The 24193-nt window shown below is 42.2% G+C and overlaps 1 protein-coding gene across 4 annotated transcripts in view; it reads left to right on the top strand.

The window, feature by feature from the left end:
* Positions 1 to 8798: 8798 nt before the first annotated feature.
* ARID3B (AT-rich interaction domain 3B) overlaps positions 8799 to 24193 on the top strand; it is a 51771-nt gene continuing 36376 nt past the window's right edge. Inside the window, exons 1-2 of one of the 4 annotated variants that reach the window (XM_028507952.2) lie at positions 8799 to 8960; positions 11599 to 12221. In XM_028507952.2, the coding sequence (XP_028363753.1) occupies positions 11676 to 12221 (546 nt within the window). In that variant the 5' untranslated portion in view covers positions 8799 to 8960; positions 11599 to 11675. Of the gene's footprint in view, positions 8961 to 9119; positions 9141 to 9361; positions 9381 to 11598; positions 12222 to 24193 lie in introns of those variants that run through there. The other 3 variants (XM_036027934.1, XM_036027926.1, XM_036027931.1) reach the window with 3 other exon arrangements.

Raw genomic sequence — 24193 nt, 5'->3', positions numbered from 1 at the left:
TTAACCCTTTACGTCATTTAGCCAATTCTGCCTATAAGAGGTTAGAATCAAGTATAGGTGGAGAGAATCCTAGTCTTTGCAGGCCTGCCTGCCAGTGATCAACTCATAAAGAGACAACCTATGAGTTCCTGAATGGGAAGAACACAAAGTTTTAAGAGCCAAGGATAATACTTAAGGCCACAGAGCTCAAGTGTGTCTGATGATTTAGCTTATTTAAGTTTTAATACAGTGATCCCTCACCTATCTCGGGAGTTACGTTCCAGAGACCTCCGTGATAGGTGAAAATCCGCAAAGCAGCGGCATTGTATTTACTTTATTATTTATATATATTTTAAGACTTTATAAACCCTTCCCACACTCCTATAAACCCTTCCCACTCTCTTATTAGCCTTTCCCACACTCTTATAAGCACTTCATATGCTCTTAAACACTTTCTACACTCTTATACCTACGTAATTTTAACAACATATAAAATTCTATATGGGTACTCACCAGTGAAGTATACAGTCTTCCCTCCTTATATCAAGGTTCACTTATTGTGGCTTCACTGTGAAGCTGCAGTAAGTGAGCTGAGATATAGTGAGGGATGACTGTATTTCTTTCATTCTCTCCACTTTTCTAGGTGATTGAGAGGGTTAAGGACAGCAAGGCTTCTACATGACAGGCAATACCTTACATAGCTCAAGAATAATTACCTTAGCTCTGCCTGGTGTGGCTCAGTGGATTGAGTGCTGGCCTGTGAACCAAAGGGTCACTGGTTCAATTCCCAGTCAGGGCACAAACCTGGGTTGAGGGCCAGGTCCCCAATAGGGGGCCCTTGAGGGACAACCACACACTGATGTTTCTCTCACTCTCTTTCTCCTTCCCTTCCCCTCTACCTAAAATAAATAAATTTAAAAAACCGATTTATTTATTTATTTATTAGAGAGAGAGAGGAAAGAGGGGGAGAGAGACATCAATTTGTTGTTCCAGTTATTTATGCATTCATTTGTTGATTCTTGTACATACCCTGACCGGGGATCAAATCCATTAAAGTGAGAGGCAATCAATAGATGTTTCTCTCCCTTTCTCCCTCCCTTCCTCTCTCTCTAAAAATAAGTAAATAAAATCTTTAAATCCTACCATTGACATCTTCCCATGTTGGTAGAAATGTATTGACTTCATTCTCTTGTAATGAATATAACCATTTTTCTTTGGGTAACTGTTCATTTTTAGTAAGAAGAGAGCCCTACAATTTTGTGACTAATTCATTTTAATTTTGTACCAAACTATTAGAGTTAGGTTGTACTGGGTCAGAGCTGATCCTATATTGTAGATACAGGAAATTCAGTAACTGCACGCCATAATCATTGTTAAAGCAAACAACACAGAGGCTTCATGGACTTTAGGTAGAGTGAGAGAGTTGTAGAAAACATATACAAATATAAATGCCATTCTCCTAGCCTTTGAATTCCAGTAGCAAAACTGGAGGGCTGAACTGTCCATATTAGGAAATAAGTGATTGCTTGACGACCAGAATAAGCTCAGCATTTTGCCCTTTTCTTGGGGTGGCAGTGGTGGCGGGGGTGAGCATGAGAGGGATAGGGGGAAGCATGGAATGGAATTGGTCAGGAGGAGATTATTATTAGATCAGTTAGCTTTTTAAAAAAAGATTTTATGCATTTATTTTTAGGGGTAGGGGAAGGGAGGGGGAAAGAAAGGGAGAGAAACATCAATGTGTGGTTGTGTGTCCAGCACCCCCCACTGAGGGCCTAGCTCACAACCCAGGCATGTGCCCTGATTGGGAATCAAACTGGCAACCGATTGGTTCACAAGCCGGCACTCAATCCAATGAGCCACAACAGCCAAGGCTAGATCACTTAGTTTTATAACCACTCTATTCTCTTCCAACATAGTCTCAGGGCAGTTACAAGCACTCTAAAACCAAATGTTCACTTTAATTGGAGAGACTGAAAATACCCAGCTATGTTTTTAATAATGAAGTTCCTGAATCAGATTTCCAAATGAGGTTATGTATTAATCCCTAAAATTGCAGCAGGGTTAAGAACATGTGGTAAGCCTTGGCTGGTATGGCTCAGTTGGTTGGAGCGTCGCCCCATAAACCAAAATGCTGAGGGTTCGATTCCCAATTAGGACACATGCCCAGGTTGCAGGTTTCCTTCCATGCAAGAGGCAACTGATCCATGTTTCTCGCTCACATAGATGTTTCTCTCCCTTTCTCTCCCCATCCCTTTCCTTCTATCTAAAAATCAATAGATATGTCCTCCAGTGAGGATAAAAACAAACAAACAAAAAACAATGTGTTAAGATTGGTTTGAACTGCCCTGGCCAGGTGACTGTTTTGGTCCTATGCACCAAAGGTTGTGGGTTCTATTCCTAGTCAGGGCATATACAGGGGCAACCAATCAATGTTTCTCTCTTACATTGATATTTTTTTTTCTCTCTCTCCCTCTAAAATCAATAAAAACATACCCTTGGGTGAGAATTAAAAAAAAAAAAAAGATTGGTTTGAATCAAAGCATTCAACATGTTCTCTTGCTATAAAGTAGTACATGAGGGCCTGGGGTATAAATAACCTTTTTAACACCTTTGACACTGAATATATTTCACCTTAATATCAGGAACCCCCATTATATATATGCTTAGTTTAGCATTAAGCTTGCAATAGGAATATAGCTGTGTGAGGGCAGTAAAGACACCCTGAGCCAGGGGCCCAAACACCTCAACCCTAACAAAAGCAAGCACCCCAACCCTGTATTTAGGCAGCTTCTTTCCCCCCCAGGACATCTTGCACTCTCTGAATGTTACCAAAATACTCACCTGGTAGCCTCCGTAACTTCTTTGTACTTTTCTCTTAAAATTGACAGTTTGTTTGTTTTTTTAAACTCAGAGAGGACAACCTTAACAATAGAAAATGCATACTACTGTCATTGATAACTCAACATTCAGCGCTGGTGCTTGGAAGTAAAGGTTCTTGATGGATGCAAAGCCCCTGGCCATGCATAAGTGTCTATGGACACATTCACAGCAATTGGTTGGCCCTGCCATTCTTCTAGCTAACCAAGTTCACTGCCAGGCATACTTCAGGTTAGGCACCCTCTCCTTAGTCTCAACAGCACTTATAAGTCTGGTTTATGACAGCTCTCTCAGATGGGTGGCCGGATGGCTCTCAGAGCCAACCAGAGGTACAGACCTACACACAGGTAGATGTCTCGTTCTAGGACAGACAGTTTGCACTGCCTCCTGCTCTCTCTTGCCCTGGCAGTCTGTGGGACAGCTGAGTGCTGGGGCCACCACAGAAATCTGGGTGGAACATTGCAAAGTACCAAGGAGAGTGAAACAACCCAATGTTCTCAAAGGGAAGTCCCTTTGAGATTGACCTTTTTACTTGCCTTAGAGGTCTGACCTCTTCTATTCCCAGGTGAGGAAAAGAGTAATATAATTAAGGCAGTTTTCAGAATGTTGTCAAATCCCAGAGTCACAGTATTGGAAAGGACCTTTGCAGTGAGAGCAGCTACCTGCAAAGGAATCCTGGCTGCCCACTGACAAGAGGCCTCATTCCGTAGAAGACCTTCTCAAAGCTCAGCTTTGGGCATCAGTAATTCCGTACTGGCAGATCTCCAGAGGTGACAGGTTTGTGGAGGCTGACCCATAATGTAACTCAGGATGCCAGACACCAAATACCAATTGTTTGATTCAAAATATGAACAGTTTTGTGAAAGAAAGGACCCAGGGGTCTGTCTGATGGGCCTATCTCCCCTCCCTTACCCCATCTGGAAAAACACACTGGACACTGAAAGAGGCCCCCTCAGGAAGGTGTAGACTTGACACACACCCTTTCAGGCTCCCGCAAGACTGTCACATCCTTTCTTTACAACGTAAATACTATTTGCTCAGCAGAGGCTTTATGCATGCCATACCTTGATCTCAGGACAAGACGACATCTTACTCAACAGGTTAACATTTTAACTTGCCATGACAGTAAAAGTTACAGTAACTGTAGGACAGTCCTTAGGATAATCAATCCTGGAAAATCTCTTGTGGGGCCAATGCAAATTGAAAATGTAATTCAATAGAAAAATATATTGTATGTTCTTGGCGTCATAAAATTGATACCCACTCAAGCTAAACACCAAATCTCATTAAGATTGGCACAATTAAATCAATAATTAACACTGGCTATCATAAACACAAACTTAAGGCATTTTCCCTTCATTAGTTATGACTAATCACATTATTATTCTATAATATGGCCATTTTCATGTTGTTTCTTAGCTTTTATGCCCTGTACATTTAGGATAAAATTTATAACAACACACATACAAGTGTTATCCAATATTTATACAATTCAACCTTTATTTTTTAAAAGCAATTAATGAAAACCATGCAAATGATATTACTTTTACTGAACAAGTTGAAATGCAACAGACATGATGTATAAGATTATTCCTGTTATAAATAAGCAAAATTATGAGAAATTTGGTGGGAGAACTTAAGGTAACACATGCCACCTATATGACCATGATGCATGGTGGTGCTCTTCTTTAGGTACTCAGTGACTCCAAGTACACCCAAACAAATCCAGTCCAACAGACACAAAGAAATGTCTTGAGTACCAGTTATCTTTGACTGCAAAACAAATCATCTCAAAACTTACTGGTTTAACTTTAAAATAAACATTTTTCACTGGTCTGTGGGTTCTCTGGAGGGCATTCTACTGGAATGGGCCAGTGTAACTGAGCCTAAATGATCTACAGTGGACTGGCTCACTCCCTGGTGGTTGGCAGGCTAGCTGACATAAGGGGCCACATTCATATCTGGTCGCTGGTCAGTCAGTTGGGAGGATGACCACGTCTCTCATCATCCATCAGGTTAGCAGGACTTTTTCACAAGGTGGTGGAAGAGTACCCAGCAGCCGGAGAGAGCAAGTCACAATTGTAAGCACATTTTAAGACTCTCCTTGTATCAGATTTGCTAATGTCTCATAGAACAAGCTAAGTCACATGGCCAAGCCTAGACTCAGGTAATGGAGAAATAGACCTGACCTCTTGATGGAAGAAGCTGAAAAAAAAAAGTAAGTCCACACTTAACATTGTTAATAGGTTTTGTGCCTTTAAGTGAAATGATGTATAGCAAAACCAATTTTACCATAAGCTAATTGATATAAATAAGAGTTAAGTTACCATAGCATCTCATCTATGTTATAACGAAATATTATTCAAGGACTTGCTATACTGTGGCTATTCTTTTAATCTATCATACTTTGGATGCCAAAGTAGAAAGAGTAAATGATATTCTTTGAAACCAGAATGAGTGTATATTTCAGGTATTTCTATCAAAGAGGTAGGGCCTCTTCTGACTTAACTACTGAGGTCATCTAGTAAGGCTGCTCTCTCGGGTACTTTATTAATGCCAAGACAAAGACAAAACCAAAGAGGTAGGCAAATGCTTGGGCTCTGTAGGAAATGTGAAGAAATTTAGGTCTCTATCACAAAAGCAATGGGAAGACAGAGCGTTTTAGGAGGGAGCTGCAGTGAGGCCAGTAATTCTAGAAGCTTTACTAGGAAGAATAGTGAGATCAGGCTTTAGACACAGAATATGGGGTCAAGGAACAGATGTTTTATTTATTTTTTTTAAGCAAAAGATGGTTGAAACTAGAGGTTGTTTGAATACTGATGGAAAGAACTCATACTGCACAAGGTTAAAGGAAAAGCCTTAAGAACTGGGAAGGGAAACCTCAGCACATGGAAATTTGGCTAAAAAAAACCCCGAAACATTATCATGCAATAAAATTGATGGTATTTTTGTTATATAGTTTTATTGACTTTAACACAAATTCATGTAACTGCCACCACAACAGGATACGGAAGAGTTTCATCACCCCAAACCCTATTCTGCTACACCTTTATAGTCCCTCCTCCACCCGGCAACAACTGACTTATTCTCCATCATTATGGTTTCAGTCTTTTCCAGAGTGTCATTTTGAGACTAGCTTCTTTCACTCAGTACAATGCCTGTTGTTGTAACCCCAAGTTGTTGGCTGTATCAATACTTTATTCATTTTTATTGCTGAGTAGTATTCCATTGGGGTCAGTTTCTGATAGTATTCTCCAGGTCAGTAAATTGTATCACTATTCTAACCAGTTACTTAGGCCAAACCACTTGGCATCATCCTTGACTCTTCTCTAACTTGTACATCCAATCTATTAGCAAACTCTGGTGGCTTTACTTTCAAAATACACCTGGAACCTGACCATTTCTTATCACCCCACTGTCGTCATCTAGCTCAGGTCGGCATCATCTTCTCCCACGACCAGTGTTTCCACTCTTACGCCCCACCTTTTATAGTCTATTCTCCACACAGTTGGTAGCATTATTCTTTTAGAGACAAATTGGATCAAGTTCCTCTTCTGCTCAAAACTCTCCACTGATTTCCATGGTAACAACCCAAAGATATCATCACGGCCTACAAGGCCCTGCATGATTGGGCCCCTGGATACCCCTGCAATGCCATCTCCTGCCACTCTACCCATTACTCTCTATCAACTCTAGTGGTCTCCTTGCTATTCCTATACCATGTCAAGCTTATTCCTGCCTCAAAAATACTTGAATTTGCTGTTGCCTCTGTCTGCAACACTATTTCCCTAGATATCCACATGGCTTACTCCCATCAAGTCAATTCCAGTCTCTGCTTAAACGTCCCTTAATGATGAGTCCACCTCTGACCAACATGTAAAATACCAGCTACTTGACACCAATGTCTAAACCTTACCCTGCTTTGTTCTTCATAGCACACATCCCTCCACAGCAGATACATATATTTGTTTCTCTGTTTCCCTACACTAGAAAGATCCTTTAGAACATGGAATTTTTTTATTTATTTATTTTTTTTTAGATTTATTTTATTTTTAGAGAGGGAAGGGAGGGAGAGAGAGAGACAGAGAGACAGAGACAGAGAGAGAGAGAGAAACATCAATGTACGGTTGCTGGTGGTTCTGGCCTGCAACCCAGGAATGTACCCTGGCTGGGAATCGAACCTGGGACACTTTGGTTCCCAGCCCACGCTCAATCCACTGAGCTATGCCAGCCAGGGCTGAACACGGAATTTTTTTTAACGCTCAACAAGTACCTACATGAGTGCCTTGTCTGACATATAGCGGGAGTTCAATGAACATTTTTTAAAAGATATTTATTTATTTTTAGAGATAGGGAAGGGGAGGGAGAAAAAGAGGAAGAGAACATCAATGTGTGGTTGCCTCTCACTTGCCCCCAACTGGGGACCTGGCCTGCAACCCAGGCATGTGCCCTGACTGGGAATTGAACCAGCGACCCTTTGGTTTGTGGGCCAGCACTCAATCCACTGAGCTACACCAGCTAGGGCTCAATGAACATTTTTGATTGAATAAATTATAGGAAGAATGGACAGGAATGGAATACCTGTGGATTTGCAGATTTTAGGGCACTCTACATTTTCTGTAACATGTACAGTAAGATAATCAGGGGAAGAGGTCCAGTAAATGTTGGGTTAGAGATCTGCAGATATTGGAAAGCAAGTTAACTAGAAAAATATAATGAAATTTCCAGGTACTGTTCAGTCCATTTAAGGCTGAAATTATTAACCTAGTGATGCCAGTCTGTTAAGCAGGACATATTTCTATGACAAGGCACAGGCATGGAGAAGCATGTTTGTCCATTCAGGGTAGAGGACTTAGCTGGGGAAAAAGGAGTGATGGGTAGGCTTAAGGGTATGCAAGAGCAGGCCCTGACTGGTGTGGTTCCGTGGATTTGGGCGTCTTCCCAAAAGCGAAAGGTCATCAGTTCTACTCCCGGTCAGGGCACAGCCTGGGCTGCGGGCCAGGTCCCCTAAGGATTAAGTATAGGCTTTCAACAGATTGGAGGTCCTGATAAAGAGAGGGAAAACAGTTTAGGGAAGTTCTTCAGCAGTCAAGCTGAAAGGATAGAGGGTTGTAGTTGGGCAGAGGGCTGTTTTAATTACCGATTCCTGACGTGCTAGCGTTTCTGATGATAAGATTCAGGTTTCCAACTGGGGTAAGGGGGTTAATACGAGGGTCGCTAGAAAAGACGCATGATTGTTAACTGGGTTGACCACACTGACTATGAAATTATCGAGAAGGGAGACAGGAAAGTAAGGCAAGGGCCTGGATGCACGAATAAGCAGATGCTCTTTACAGAGACAGTTAAATGGTTGGAGAGTCTTGAGAGTAAGCGTCGGACAAGCAACGGTTTTTATGAGGTGACAGTATTCAGCACATGGTTCCCTACCTTTGGAGCCTGGGAAGTGAGAATACTAATCCAAATGAGGGGAGGGGTCCCAAAGGAAGCCTGGCTGAAAAAACAGCCAGGTCTCAAGCCAGGAAGGAATGGAGTTTAGAGAAAAGCTGATGTGAAAGCGGGAATCTGAGGAACAGTGGCTTGAGATTTAAGGTTGGGAAGGGAACCGAAGCAACAGAAAACCCCGAACACTCCTTTTCCTTTATTTACCTTCCTCACAACCTGCCGGCCGCGCCACACAAACCTCCGAAACCAGAAAATACGCAGAACAAACTGTAGGGACACGAGCTCTTTTCAACTCTCCGCGGAAGTGCTCATAATGGATCTCCTCCGGGTCTGTACTTTCCCACAGGCGGAAGCTTCCGCCAGCTTCGACCCGCTTCCGCTCATGACTTAATTGGGCGGGGCCATCCCTAGAAGTCACTTCCGCCCGACCCCGCCCCGCGATCCCTTTTTGGCCGCTTCCGGCTTCAGGCCGCGCCCCATCCCCAGCGGCCCCGCCCCCTCCCCACCCAGGGCCGACGGGCGGGCCCCGCGGCGCCGCTTCCGGTGCGGGCCCCGCCCCGGCTGTGGCCCCAGGCTGCCGACTAGTCGAAGAAGCAGCGGTGGTCTGGGGGTCTGAGCTGCTACTTCTTTCACCGCCCGCGGACCTGGAGCGCCTGGTACAGGTAAGCCGTGTGGGCCCGGCTTCCCCAGCCACCGCGGGAGCAGGGGCTGTAGCAGGTGGAGGAGATGAAGGGGCAGGTGTGCAAGGATGGACATGGAGGCGCTGGCCGGCGGAGACCGGGGGCCGTAGAGGAAAAGTCAGGGCGCTCGGGGGAGACCGGAGATGCTTTGCGCCCATTAAGGTGATTGGAGATAAAGGGATGGGCTAAGACTCTACCCCCATCCCTCGGGAACTGAGGAGGCGAGATAGGTGGGGTTGAGGCGATCAGAGAAGAGCCAGTGGATTGGCTGGGAAGGCTGAGTAGAGGTAAAAGTAATCGGACTGGATTGGGGGGTATAAAAAGTGTGTGTGGAGGGGAGTAATCTAGGAGGGAGGTATGGGGCTCGAAGGAGGCCGGGGCTAGAGAGATCCCGCAGCGAAGGTACTGGAAGTGGTAGGCGAGACTTCGTTCAAAGCTGCAAACAGTCCGTTGCTCCGGATTTGGTGGTCCGGGAACTTTAGGGAAAATGGGGGAGGGGACTGTGTGAAGGGATGAAGTGGCTTCGAGTTCTGAGACGAGTTTTTTGTATGTAAGCAGGTGGTATTGTTGTTTGGATCGACTGGCTGATTAGGGACTGGGGAAGATGGGCTTTTGGGGGTAGGGAGTGTGTATTGAGTTGTAGAACTGAGTCATTTCAGCCTTACTAAAGATGCTGTGAGACACATCCTCTGCTGGGGACAGCATAGATGGTGCCACAAGAAGCAGTTCAATGACTGGTAGGACTTGGTTGAAAAATGTCTTGCTCTTGATTGGCTGTAATGGTTATAAGGAAAATTAAAATGGACAACGAATAATTTGCTTTATTCTTGAGTTTTCTTTGATGCAAATTGTTTTTATTTTAAATGAACACTTTTGCTAACTGGATTTAATGTGGGTGTAAATCTTTTCCTGCTTTGTTACACTATAAAAAGGGCTAAAGCAGAATGAAAGTATGGTACAGGCATAACACACTTTGTAAAGTGCTAAGCGAAGAATTAAAAGTAGTAGGAGGCAAATTGGAATTTGAATCTTTGTCAGAATATAAAAAGTAAAAGCAGTGCTTCTAAAACAAACAAATTAGAATTTCTTATCTCTTTTTTTTTTGCCTAGCTTTTTTTTTTCTTTCTTTTTTTTTTATTTCAATCATTGTTCAAGTACAGTTTTCTGCCCCCTACTCCCGTTTCAGCCCCTCCACCCAACCCTCCCCCCTTCCCCCCACCACCCTTTGCCTAGCTTTAAAAAATTAGATCCTTTTTTCCTAATCCATTAAAATATTTATACATCAAAGCAGTTTTTATTGCTAGGGGTGTGATTATTTCCCCATGAATTTTTGAAGATGCTAAAGGTATTTTGGGGTTTTTTTTAACCTTTCCACCCAATCCTAAAACAACAGAACAATGCAAATATCAAGTCCCAGCCTGTGCAGTGCATTCTCTTTTCATGTGATGAAAACATTGTATGTCATATTGCAAGCCCTGTTCACTTAAAATTTGCCCAGGCATAGTAGTAAGCCCCATTCAGTTATGAAGCCTTGCTGAGGCATCATAACTCAAGGGACGCTTGTTGGGGGTAGGGTTTGGAGAGGAGGAAGGGAAGGGGGAGTAAGAGGAGGAGAGCATGTGAAAGGGGTGTGTATTTGGAGACTGATTGGTAAGAATGCTGATAAACCAGCCCCTGGAATATTTTTGGCCTGAAAGCCTTTTCTTTTTGTATTCGCCATAGAATATAGTAGAAATGAATCAGAAAGAAAGGGGATGGGAAGAGTTTACTTGGCTGTGTATAAAAAAAGCATTAACTTGCTGTTTAGATAATACTGATATCTATTTCAAATTAATTAACTTTCAAATCTCCAGAGGCATACCCCCCTGTTTGTTTTTGAGTGACCATTGCAATTTGAAACTCTTGCCTCCTTGCTGGATTGGAGGGGGGCATACATTCTTTCATGTTGTTGAAATTGGATTCTTTTTAGGCTATAATGTCCTGTTGGCATGGCCCAGCCCACTTGAAAAGCAGGCTGGCAGTTTGATCTGGAAAATTTGAAAAGTTTAGACTCAAGAGCAGTTTGCTAAATTCTTGTCTATGAAAGAAATCATTCTGTCTGCCTGATAGTTCTGTGTCTAGTTTGGATGATAAATTCTTTCTCTGATGTTCCTGAGAACATAAGCAGTATTTTCTGTCCTGTAGGCAAGCTCTTCTTTTTCTTTTATTGTAGTTTTCATATTTACAACCTTTGTACAATGCAAACCTAGTTGCCTTTCCAGTAATAAACACATTAATGTTTGGTATGTTGAGGGAGAGAGATCAGAACACAGATGTTTATATACTAGATACTGCCTGGATTTACTTCTTTTTATACCTACAGTAGTCCATCACTACTAAGATTCATCCCATATTCCCCTCTTAAATCCTGTTCCTCTTCTTCACATGCTTCCCTACCTTACTCATCCCTGAAATTTCCACCACTCACTCATCTTAAAATTCAGGTTTAGGAACATACGTTTAGTGTTCAGAACTCATACCCTTTACTGGAGAAAAGAAAGCCTTCTTATACCTGTTTTACAGAAGTGTGTTACTTTTTTTTCCCTTTTTTTCTCCTTTGTGGTTTTGATTAATCACTTAGGTTTAGACCCAGTGTGCCTCCTGGGCTGTGCCCAGGTTCAGAGCCATGCCAATTGGAGGGTGAAGCTGGAGGCCGTGATGGAGCCACTGCAACAACAAGCAGCTCAGCCAGGACCACCGCAGCCACCAAACCTAGCTCCTCTGGGGATGGATGCCAGAGAGAAGCAAGGACAGCAGATGAGAGAAGCCCAGTTCTTGTATGCCCAGAAGCTAGTCACACAAACTCTGCTTTCTGCCACACCTGGGCGGCCTTCTGGTAGCTCTTCCCTGGGTCCCTTAGTCAGAGTTCCTCCAGCCACAGCAGTGACCCGAGTTTTTGAAGGGAACAGCGCAAACTCAGAGCCTGAGGAAGAGGAGGGAGGCTTGGAAGATGACGATGGGGATGATGACATTGCAGAAGTGGCTGAGAAAGAGGCCCAGGCTGCTTCAAAATATTCTCAAGGGCAGAAAGTGGCTTGCCAAGACCCTAGAGCAGCACCCATATCTGGTCTTCTTCCAGCACCAGGGCTCCCACCACATGGACAGCAAGCCCAAGAAGACCATACCAAAGATGCTACCAAAGCCCCACCTACAGTCTCCACAGCTGGGCAGCCAGGCTGGAATCAGGATGAGCAGCTTAAACAGGTCAGTCTTTCTCCTGTGGGGGTCATTTGTTCTTCCTAAAGGCTAGCCAGAGGGGGTTGTGGGCTGCCAGGACCAAGGTCTGTGACAGTGTATGCCTTGTCACCCTACTTCAGTGACCAGCAGCTTAGGCATGAATAGACTTTGGATTTTTTCATCATAACATGTTTTCTTGATTAAAGCAAAGAAATGTGTAAGTCATTGCTCATATAGATTATTCCAAGTTTGAAGTGAAAAAATGTCAGTATAATCTCTCTTTTTTTTTTTTTTTAAGGAAGGATGAGGTTGCAACGTTATGAGGGATATCTAAAAATGAGATATATGACTTTATTTATAGTTTTTCTAGTAGTGATGTTAAGAACAGTTTTTTTAACTTTAAAAAAATCCTCACCCTAAGATACATTTATTGATTTTAGAGAGAGAAACATTGATTGGTTGCCTCCCTTATGTGCACTGACTGGGGATCAAACCCACAGCCTTCTGGTGTATGGGACGAAGCTCCAACTAACTGAGCCATCAGGCCAGAGCAAAGAACAGTCTTGCTTAAGACAGTTTCTTAGCTCCAGGCTAACCCAGGATCATGTTCTTTAAGGATGGTTTTGTTGTTTTGACGCTGACGAGGAGTACTTGCATTGTGTGCATTTTCTAACAAGAAGCCTTTAGTCATGATTTTATTTCACAGGAAAAGTAGACCTCAAAATTCCCATTTTAGCCAAGGCAAGCTTAAATGATTTTTAAACATAGTGAGCATAAGCGTCATCCAGGGAGCTTTTAAAATATATACATTGCAAAGTCATAATGAATTATCTCAGGGAGTGGAGCCTAAGGAGTCTGTTACAAACCAAGCCTTTGACTTCTAAGATCTGTCAGGTACTTTTCCTCACCCAAAGAACAGGATCAGTGATACAGATTGTTCCAGATTAAGTGACTTATTGGTGCTTGGGCAGGGAGTTTATGATAAAGCTAGTAATTTCTGCATACTCCCCATAAGTATATAGTCTTCATGTAGTCCAGTGGTATTGTTTAGACATCAGTTACAAAAAACTGAATTTTCACACGGCAACTTAAGTCACCTATGAAAAGTTCTTTGGAACCTGAAAATCAACCTGTTTACATAAAGGAGCCTGTACAGTTCATCTGAGTTTACAATAGCAGTGTCGGCAGGAGATTCCCAAAGCCAACAAAGTGGGATCCAAATCCCATCTCTTTCATTTATTACCCTGTGATCTTTTAATAGGACTCTTCTTCTCTCGGAGCCTGTGTCTTCTGTCTGTGAGATAAAAATCTCACAGGTTTTGTTTTGTTTTGTTTTTAATGAATAAAAGGCAATTTTTATTGTAATCACCGGTTGCAAATGGCAATCACACACCCTTATGAAAAATTTACACAAGTTATCAAACTTAGTGGCTAGCAGAGAGATATTTAAATATTTTGTGAGTATACTTGCCAACAGAACAACAACAAAAACTTTAGAAGGGGAGCCAAAGGCATTTTACGGCTCCATATAGTTTCATTCTCCTTTTGGCACACCATTTCCCTTGTCTGATCTGGTGCTGGACTCTGGTAGAGAAGTGCCACATTGTGAAAGGATGGTTGAATGCAAGCAGAAGAGAGAACTGGTACAAGGCGTACCAGGGAACAAATGTATTAGCACATCCTGCTGGGTCTCACTCTTGAAGGATGGCACCTTCTTTGTTAATTGAAAAAAAATGAAAAAATGGAGGAGATAGCAAAAATATTAGTAAAACAAAGGTTTCTGGCTCTAGTTTTTCTCTTTTTCCTGACGTTACAGCAAACTAGTGTTTTGTTGTCTTGCATTTTCATGTATTATTCTGGTACTGTCTGCTGGGAGCCTAGAAGGGGCTGTGGAGAGACAATCTGCAAATTGAAAGTTCTTTCAAGAGAAGGAGTTCTATCAGGCTGCGGAGGGAATAGGAGAGAATGTTGTGAGGATTAACTGAGCTAGCATGTGGTTAAGTGGTAGTGCTCCAGGTACTCTTTAATACAAACAGTACCACCCCTGCTGATTCTGCACAGCCCTGCGTTGAGGCAGCGAACATGCTGAGACACACAGAAGTTTTTCCTTAGATCGCCAGGGAGGTAGTGGCAGAGATAGGACAAGGATCAGAAAAGCCCAGCTTCCACGACAGCAGCAGCCTGGCCGCCAGCCCAGACCTGCCTCCTGGCTGATTGCTCTGGTTAACAAGACATCTGTGAGTTGCCGGCAGCCCCCGCACTACTGAGTGGTTGGCAGGGTTCCATGCTGGCCGCTGAGTCAGCTCAGAGTGGTATCCCGCCCTGACGGCACTGGGAAAGTTCAGGCCTGAGGTGGCTGGGCTGCCCCTGTGTTGGCAGCTGGCCAGCCTTTGCGTGTGTGCGGTCGTTCCTAGAAAGTGCAGCCGCGTGCGAGGAGCAAGTGGAGCTCCAGAGCCTGTCTCTTCAGGAAGTGCAGCAGGTGTTGAGGTCAAGCCATTAGAGCTTTGAAAAAGAGACTCTTCAGAACCGGCGTGTGTGCGCACATGTGCACATGGTGGCAGGCACCCAGCGCTGTGTTCTGTACGGCAGCAGCCCTGTGACTTCACAGCTCAGGGCTCAGGGGGACTGGCTGTGGGCTTCTGAAACTTGTTGAGTTCCTTTTAAGTCTCTGAGGCATACTCACTAATTATAGACTGTGTGGCACAGCACTGCTGAAATATTTTATAATTGCCAGCGTAGCTGAGACCTAATCTTGTCCCCTGAATTTACTTTACCCCTGGATTTGAAGAACAAGAATTGGGTTAGGGGGTCATTGGTAACAGTGGCTTGAAACCTCAGATATGTACCTCCTTTCCTTCTGAAATTTAATTTTACAAAATCATTGTGGTCTGTGCCTTCCTCCTTTGCCTCATCCTGCTTTTATTATTTTTATTTTTAAAATTTTTATTTATTGATTTGAGAGGAGAGAGGGGAGAGAGAGGGAGAGAGGAGGAACCTCAGTTTGTAGTTCCATTTATTTATGCATTCATTGGTTGATGCTTGTCTGCCCTGACCAAGGATTGAACCTATAACCTTAGTATATTGGGAGGATGCTCTAACTGAGCTACCCATCCATGGCTGATCCTGCATTTAAAGCAGTAAATTATGTGCTTGGGGATTTAAGAACCATTTTTAAGTTGTGCTTCGGAAGAGGGGCTAAGAAAAATCATTGAGAGAACCTATAGCAACCATTTGGAACCATAAGACTAGTTTTTTTATTATTCAAAATCTTTCATTTCTTAAGCAATTACTTACTAGAGAGCAGAAATAAAGGATCTCTTGCTTCAGCAAAAATTACAAAGATTGACACAAAATGTTCTTATTGTTAATGTATTGCAGTGTTCATTTTGTTCCTTTTATACAACAAACTTTAGCAGAGGCTTCTTTGGGCCAGGCCTGTGCTCCATGGACTAAGGCATGCTTCTCCCTCAAGGAGCCCATCACCGTCTAGCAGAGGTAGTATGGGAATCTCAAGAGGGTCGTTGGACCTTGGGTTGCAACAATTTCATTCTGTCCTGAGTCAGCTGAAGCCCAACTGCTCAGTCTATGCTGTGCTGGCAGATAATTTTAAAACAAGATTTTGCCTCAAACATTCACACACCAAAGTAAAAGAGTAAATGTGGTCGAGAGCATAGCTAGCATAACTTGGTGAACCAACAAGAATATTCAAAGGTATTTTGCAAGATTTTGATGGGTAGAGGAGGCGGCACATGTCTTTCAACTGAAAAGCAGAAGGTGAAAGCTTAAGGGCTCCACAGATTATCCTTTGCTTCTGAAATCCCTTTCTTAGAACATGTGAAGTCAAAATAATTTCCTGGATTTCCTTTGAAAAATCTTTTAGAAAATAATTGCTTCTCAAGCCTGGATCCTTAGAGGATTCTTAGAAAGAGTGTAGGATTCCCTGACATCAGAGTGGATCGGAAGATGAATAATGCCACTGAGCCCAGGGTTTTAAAGCCAATCAGATTTCAGTGGGCAAAGTAAATAATTGTAAAACAAGACAAAGAGCTGAATGGCCTTTCTCTCAAGGGAGATCAGTGAGCTGTCAGCATACAACCAACTAGGGGCTGTTGCTGGCCTTGTCGGGGTAGTCTTCTGTCCTCCTGAAGAGAGCAGTTCAGGCAGCACAGGCTTTGTCTTGAACCCAGTAATGGAGCCAAGTTTCCAGAAGGGCATGGACTCCCTCCCATACCCTAGATAGATGAAAGATGGCTTGATAGGCATGTGAGAGCCAGAGTGTGTAGGTCTGTTTTTCCATACCTTGGCAGTCACTTTAGTTACTGAGTATGGGAAAGAAAAAGGATGACTGACTACTTGGTCTCCAGAATCTGTTAGCCAAGAGTCCCTCTAAGTAGTAAGGTGCGTTCTCTTGGGTTCAGCCTGGTTTTCTTGGTAACATACTACATGTCTTTGGAACATTAGATGCTTTTTGTAAAGATTGTACAAACTGTTGCCTGGGAAAAAATAAGGTCAAAGCTTTCCCTACTTTCTTTGTAGGTTTATCTTGCCTGCCCTTAGCATCTAATCACAGTGGAATTCATCTAGGTCAGTGGCTTTCATTTGGAGGGATTCCCCACCTCTTCCTACTTCCAGGGCATGCTTGGCAATGTCCAGAAACTTGTTTGGTTATGTTGATTGAGGGGAGTGGGGGAGAATGTGCCACTGGCAAATTGTCAGTGGAGACCAGGGATAGTACTAAACAGCCTACTATGCACAGGACAGTTTCCCATAAGAAGGAATTATCAGGCCCAAAATGTCCCAGAGGATGGTAATCTTCTCCCTCCATCCTCAGGAAGTGATTTTAAAGATACTGCAAAGGTGTTTTGTTTTTTATTTCCCTTCTGATTTATTTTATTATCTCCCTCCCAAATTATAGCAAGCAACTAAAAGCCATCTTCTTATTAACACAAATTGTCATTTCTTTCTATATTTGTTAGTATCCAAGCTTCTTGGTGATTTATCTGTATTTCCAGAGTCACTCCAGATCTTCCTAAAATTTATTCTGCATTAGATTAATTAATTTTACGTTCTCCCCAAAAGCTCAAAATTATCTGAAATCACAGAGATTTTGATGTATTTTTCATGTAGCTCTAGACCCCATGTTTAAAAAAAATAAAGATATTGCAAAGGTGGAAGAAGAATATCAGTGTGAAAGATCTTTGTAAAGTTGATACTGTCATACAAAAGTTAGGTTGCATTATTATTAGCACCTAAATACTTTTTGGAGCTACAACTTTTCAGTCTTTGCTACCTTTGTATGTAAGATGCTCCATAAAGCCTAGGTACTACTCTAAAACAACTCCTTTTTTTCTAGAGCTGTGGCCAAACTCTCCTATTCTGGAGTTCTCTGAAACATTTCAGCATTATGCAAGCTGAAACCACTGCACTTTTGAAGCTGCTTCTTCCATTTTAAAATAGGGATGTGTGCATGTTTCTTCTTTAGGTAGAAGTAAGCTTCATATTAACTTTTTACAAAAACAAGATCAATGACTTAATTTGGGTCCTGATCCTTTCAACCAAACACTGACCCCTCTGTGTGTGTCCCAGCTCCCATGCTGTCCTAATTTTTCAGGGACTTGCTCCATTAGTGAACTTCCATTTCCTTGAATCTTTGGACTCTCTTCTGAAACCTTTTCCACATTCACAAATGTTCTACTATCTCACAAATTTTAAAAAATCTCATTAGTCAGTAAATACGCCTGATTCGATTGTTACAAGAAAATGAGAGGTCACTTAAAAATATTTCCCTTCTAGCACATGTTCCAGGTTTTTTGTAGTCCTGTCTACCAAACTTTCCCCAGAACAAAGTTTCTTGGAAGAATTACTTGCACTCCTTGCCTCCACTTTGTCACCTCCTGCTCACTCCTCAACACTCCTCTAGTCCAGACTGTCTCTTGTATGTCTCCAAAGTTCCTCTCGGTAAGGCTGCCTAATGGCCACCATGTTACTAAGCCCAGCCTGCCTTCCCCTTGTCTGCTGCTCAGCAATATCAGATACAGTTGACCCCTGTCTCTGAAACATTCTCTTGCTTTCTATAGCCCCGTTAGCTTACTTTCCTTATCTCTTTCTCTTCTATCGTGACCTCTAGAACTCCAGGTTCCTCCAGCGGGGTGGGGCACGGGGCTCAGTCATAAACTCTCTGTATGTTCCCCCTGGGCAATTTCTTTCACTTTCATGATTTTAAATACTATTCTGCAAACATTTGATTCTAATACCTATTGTTTGAGCCAGTGTTTCCATTCTGAGCTAAATGGATATATTCCTTCCTTCCTTGACATTTCCACTTCAATTTTTACTGTCATCTCAAGTTTAACTCACAGAAAACTAATCTCTTGATTTCCAATTTATTCCCTCCTTTATTTTCCTTCTCTGTGAATGTCATTTCTATAGAGTTGGTCAGTCATATCAGAAACCTTAGAGTTGACTATCTTTCATACCTCCTACTGTCACTCCATATGGTGATGTCCAGGCCATCACCAAGACTTATCAATTGTCCCATCTAAATATCTAGGATCCTGCCACTTCTCTTCTTCTCCACTGTTAACCTGCCTAAATCCAAGCTACCTACCTACTGTTGTAGATATCCACTAGTTTGTCTTCCTCCCCCATTCGGATACATTCTCTAAACAGCCCCTAGTGCATGTATGTCCAACCTTTTGGTGTCTCTGGGCCACACTGGAAGAAGCATTTGTCTTGGGCTACACATTAAATACACAAACACTAATGAAAACTGATGAGCAAAAAAAAAAAAAAGTCTGTGCATAATTTTTGTGAAATCCACCACTGCAGATAAGCAAAAAACTCCTCACATAATAACCCTGATTATGCAGCGGCCATTTTGACAATCTTTTACATTGTTGAGCAGGTCCCAAGTTTGTAATCATTAATATAGAAAATGTACATATCTAAGTAATAAAGTGTCATTGATTTTTTGAAATATTTTTTATTATAAAATTCAAAGAAAGGAGGGCAACATAAAACTAGTGGGATGTTTGACATTGTATTTGAGAAACTAGTGCATCAGCATCTGGTTTGATAGAAGTAGTTGCAATTCTCAGTGAGTTCTCAAGATTCTCACCAGATATTTTGGTTTTAATTTTTCTCTTAATGTGTTTCATTCTTGAAAACTGTTGCTGGCAAATGTAGGTGCTGCCAAATAGCAGTGACATGAATAAGGTGTAATCGTGAAGCAAGGGAAATTTGTCTCTGAAAAGACAGGACCTATAAAATATAAATGTCCAGTAAAAAAAAAAAGAGAGAGAGAAAAAGAGAGAGACGATCAAATTTTTCTCGAAGTTGAATGTCAGATTGCAGCTCTGTGCATTCCATTTAAAAAGTAGCAGGTAACATTTATGTTGGTTGAAAATGGAGTTGCAGCCCTGGCTGGTGTGGCTCAGTGGATTGAGTACCAGTCTGCAAAGCAAAGGGTCGCTGGTTCCATTCCCAGTCAGGGCACATGCCTGGGTTGCGGGCCAGGTCCCCAGTAGGGGCGCTCGAGAGGCAACCACACATTGATGTTTCTCTCCCTCCTTTTCTCCCTCCCTTTGCCTCTCTAAAAATAAATAAAATCGTAAAACATTAAAAAAATTGTAAAAACAAGAAAGTGGGGTCACAAATACAGCAAAATATCATTTTTCCAGAAAGCTTGAAATCTGTTTTCAAATTCTTGTGTCAAATCGAAAAGCAAAGTTGCATATTTTTTTGCCACTGACAGGACTGTGTTTAGCCAACGCGTCGAAATGCATAGAGTTGTTTGCCTTAATCTGAACTTGCCATAATTTCAGTTTCATTTGGAGCGCTGTTATGGTTTGAAACATGGTATTGATCAGTTGGTTTGCACCTTGAAGATGCATGTTTAACTCATTTAAATTAGCAATTAAATCCACTAAAAATGCTAAATTTGTAAGCCAATTTTCATCATCAAGTTCTGGCACAAATTTGTTTTTTGATACCATAAACAACTTACTAACATGTCACAAATCATAAAATCTTTTCAACATTTGGCTTCAACTTAGCCATCTTACCTCTGAGAAGTAAGTTATGTCGCCATAGTGTCAGCATAAATACTTTGAGGAATTCCTGGAATTAGCAATGATTCAATACCTTGGCTCTTATGAAATTCAGTCTTGATGATGATTTGCATGATGCTATCCATTTTTAAAGCTTTTGTGCGTAAATTTTCTTGATGTACTATGCAGTGATACTTCATGAAATGTGATTGCATCGTCTTCTATTACTTTTACAAGTCCCTCTCTTTTACCTGCTATCACCAGGGCACCATCAGTAACTGTACCAGATTTGTTGACAGTGGACAAAAAAATCACTTTAACATATTTTTTTTACTGCTTTATATAAATCTCTGGATTTAGTTGTGTCTTTTAATGGCACTGAAGAAGCCAACTCTTCAGTGACTTTATATTCATCATTAATACCTCTAATAAAAATGGCAAGTTGAGTTATATCTGTAATGTCAGTGCTATCATCCATCACCAAAGCATACAATTTAAAAGTAGCAGGTTTACTCTTTAAACACTTTTAAGAGATTTTCCAATTTCTTCAGTTCACCTGACTAGAGTCTGGTGAGACAAACTGATTTTAGAAATATCCCCCTTTTTTCAGGGCAAACTATATCTGCCATACTTTGTATACATTACTTAATAAACTCACCATCAGTAAATGGTTTTGATTTTTTTGCTCTTAAATACGCTACCACGTAACGCTTTTACAGTGGAATCTGCCCAGATTGTAACTTCTTGAAAAAAATTTGTTGAGAAGACAGACATTTTTTCAGTTCCACTGTTTTGTCCTTACGGCACAGTCCTTCATATGTATTGAACTTGGCAGCATATTTTTGTGTATAATGCCTTTTCAAATTATAGTCTTTGAAAACTTGCACAAATTCCCTACAAATGAAGCAGAATGCCTTACTATTTGCCTGGGGAAAAAAGGAGTCATCTGTCCACTTTTCATTGAACAATCTTCCTTCATCTGTAATTTTTCTTTTCTAAAACTTAAAATTTTATTATTTTATTTTTATTAAAGATTTTATTTACTTCTAGAGAGAGGGGAAGGGAGGGAGAAAAGAGAGGGAGAGAAACATCAGTGTGGGGGAGATCTATCCATCAGTTGCCTCTCACATGCTCCCAACTGGGGACCTGACCCACAACCCAGACATGTGTCCTGACTGGGAATTGAACTGGCAACCTCTCATTCCCCAGGCTGGCACTCAATCCACTGAGCCAAACCAGCCAGGGCTTTCATCCATGGTTTTTCTTTTAGGGGATCTTTTTTCTTTTGAGACATTGTAGAAACCATGCTGGGATTAAAACAATAATAATAGATAAGGGACTTTATTTGCTTATATTATGAAAATTGACAGGAAAATAGCAAGGTTTGGGCCCTTCCACAGCCCTCTTGGTTGTCCATGCAAAGCGAGGGGGAGGGCCAACTGTAAAGCATGGTGGGCGATGTGTGAGGTGCCACCGCAGTGTGGAAGTACCTTTAATAATCAAATAAGAATGCTTACATGACTTCAAAATAACATTGAACACCTAAAGTTGCAATGGTAGGTTGAAATATTGATAATCACTGCCTCACTAAGTCGCCACAAGCACATGTAACATCTGATGGTGTTAATTCTACTATCTGCGCTCACACACCACTGTAAAATGAAGCCACTCATGCATACAAATAGCAAGAACATATGTACATTTATTTTATGTGGTATTGTGACATATAATCACAAAAAAATCTCATAACGTTTTAAGTAAATTTACAATTTTGTGTTGGAATGCATTCATAGCCATCTTGGGTGGCATGTGACCTGTGGCCATGGGTTGGACACCCCTGACCTAGAGTGATCTCCTGAAAAACAAATCAAATTATGTCAATCTTTTAATGCCCTGCAAGTATGATGTCACTTGCTTTAGTTATAATTTGCATAATCTGATACTTGCCTGCTTCTCCAGCCTTGTTTTTGCACTCCTCCAGGCTCTTAGCTAGCCTTCAGTTCCCACTTTGACATTTCCTCGTTCCAGTGAAGATGGTGGCATAGGTAAACATGCTACTCACATCCTTCCACAACCGTATCAGAATTACAACTAAACTACAAAGCAGCCATCATTCAGAACTGCCTGAAATCTAGCTGAATAGAAGCCCTACAACCAGGAATTTAAAGAAGCCACATCGAGACCGCGGGGCGGAGATGCAAAACATGCTGGTCTTGTACCTACTTGTGGCGGATAAAAATTGTGACGATATCTCAGCTGTGGAGGTTCCCCCTAAGTAGTGAGGGGTCTGAGCCCCACACAAGACCTCAAGCCCAGGATTCCAGTGCTGGGAAGAGAAGTCCCCATAACTTCTGGCTGCAAAACCAGCGGGAATTGAGACTGAGTGAGGCAGAGGGCTTTTGGAGTCCCAGGCAGTTTCTCTTAAAGGGCTCACACATGGACTCACTTGGACTCATTCTTTCTGAGCTCCAGTGCTGGGATCGCAGTTCAAAGGCACCAGGGACATATGAGGTGGAACTGATGTTATCTGTTTTCAGGGCAAGCGCTGAGGGGGCAGCTTTCTCCCAGACAGAAGTGTTGGCAGAGGCCCTTGTTCTTTCCTGAGCCCTCCCCCCACAGAGCCTGCAGGGGGGCACCATATCTGAGTCTCCATCAACCCAGTTCACACTGTTTGCCCTGTCCCCGTGATTCCCTGAGACCCCACCCCACCAAACTTGCATGCCCACCCAAGCTGTTTCCAATAGCTTTTCCAAACAAATGACCTGTCTTGGCTCATGCTTTATACTTAGCTAAAATCTCTCAAACAAGCAGCATCTTGCCTCAGCATGCCCCTACCTCTTGCTAAGTGGCCCCAGACCAGGCGCTGGCAGTAGCCAGCCTTGGTTCACAGCTTGGCCTTTCCTGGGCACCTCCAAGCCCAGCACGAGCAGCAGACTTCTGCAGATTGCTATGTAGCTTATGTGGTATGACCCTGAACAGAACTCAGCTGTTGGCTGACCTTGGATATGCCAACAGCAATCAAGGCTCAACTACAACAGAAGGGTGTATACAGTTCACACAGAGGCACACCTTGGGTACTAGGCGTGGGTAATAGAGAAGGCTATGCCATTAGACTCTACAGGACACCTACTACATTAGGCCACTCTCCCAAACCTGGTAGATGTAGCAGCTCTACCTAATACATAGAAATAAACACAGGAGGCTGCTAAAATGAAGGGAGCCCCACCAAAAACAAAAACAAAAACAAAAAAACACATGGTCCAGATGAAAACACAGAACAAAACTCCAGAAAAAGAACAAATGGAGACAAGGAATCTATCAAATACAGAGTTCAAAACACTTAAAATATGGATGATCAAGAAACTTAGGAACTCAACAGCAGAAAAAAATCCAGTCAGAAATGAAGGATGCACTAATAGAAATAAAGAACAAGTTACAGGGAATCAATAGTAGAGTGGATGGAGCTGAGTATCATATAAATCGTTTGGAATACAAGGAAGCAAAAAACATCCAATATGAACAGCAAAAGGAAAAAAGAATCCAAAAAAAGGGCGATAGTGTAAGGAGCCTCTGGGACAACTTCAAGTGTACCAACAGTCATATCCTGGGAGTACCGGAAGGAGAAGAGAGCAAGAATTTGGAAACCTATTTAAAAAAAAAAAAAAAAGACAGGAAACTTCCCTAACCTGGTGAAGGAAGTAGACCTACAAGTCCAGGAAGCACAAGGAGTCCCAAACAAGATGAACCCAAACAGGCCCACATATCATAATTAAAATGCAAAGGTTAAAGACAAAGAGACCTTTAAAAACAGCAAGAGAGAAGCAGTTAGTTACCTAAAAGGGAGCTTCCATAAGACTGTCACATGGCCCTGGCTGGTGTGGCTCATTTGGTCGGAGCCATCCTGTAAACTGAAAGATTGCAGGCTCGATTCACAGTCAGGTCACACACCTA

This window comes from Phyllostomus discolor, chromosome 1 (genome assembly GCF_004126475.2).
Source record: "Phyllostomus discolor isolate MPI-MPIP mPhyDis1 chromosome 1, mPhyDis1.pri.v3, whole genome shotgun sequence".
Taxonomy (NCBI): domain Eukaryota; kingdom Metazoa; phylum Chordata; class Mammalia; order Chiroptera; family Phyllostomidae; genus Phyllostomus; species Phyllostomus discolor.
Note: the sequence above shows the minus strand (reverse complement) of the source record. Positions and strands in the feature narration are given on the sequence as shown.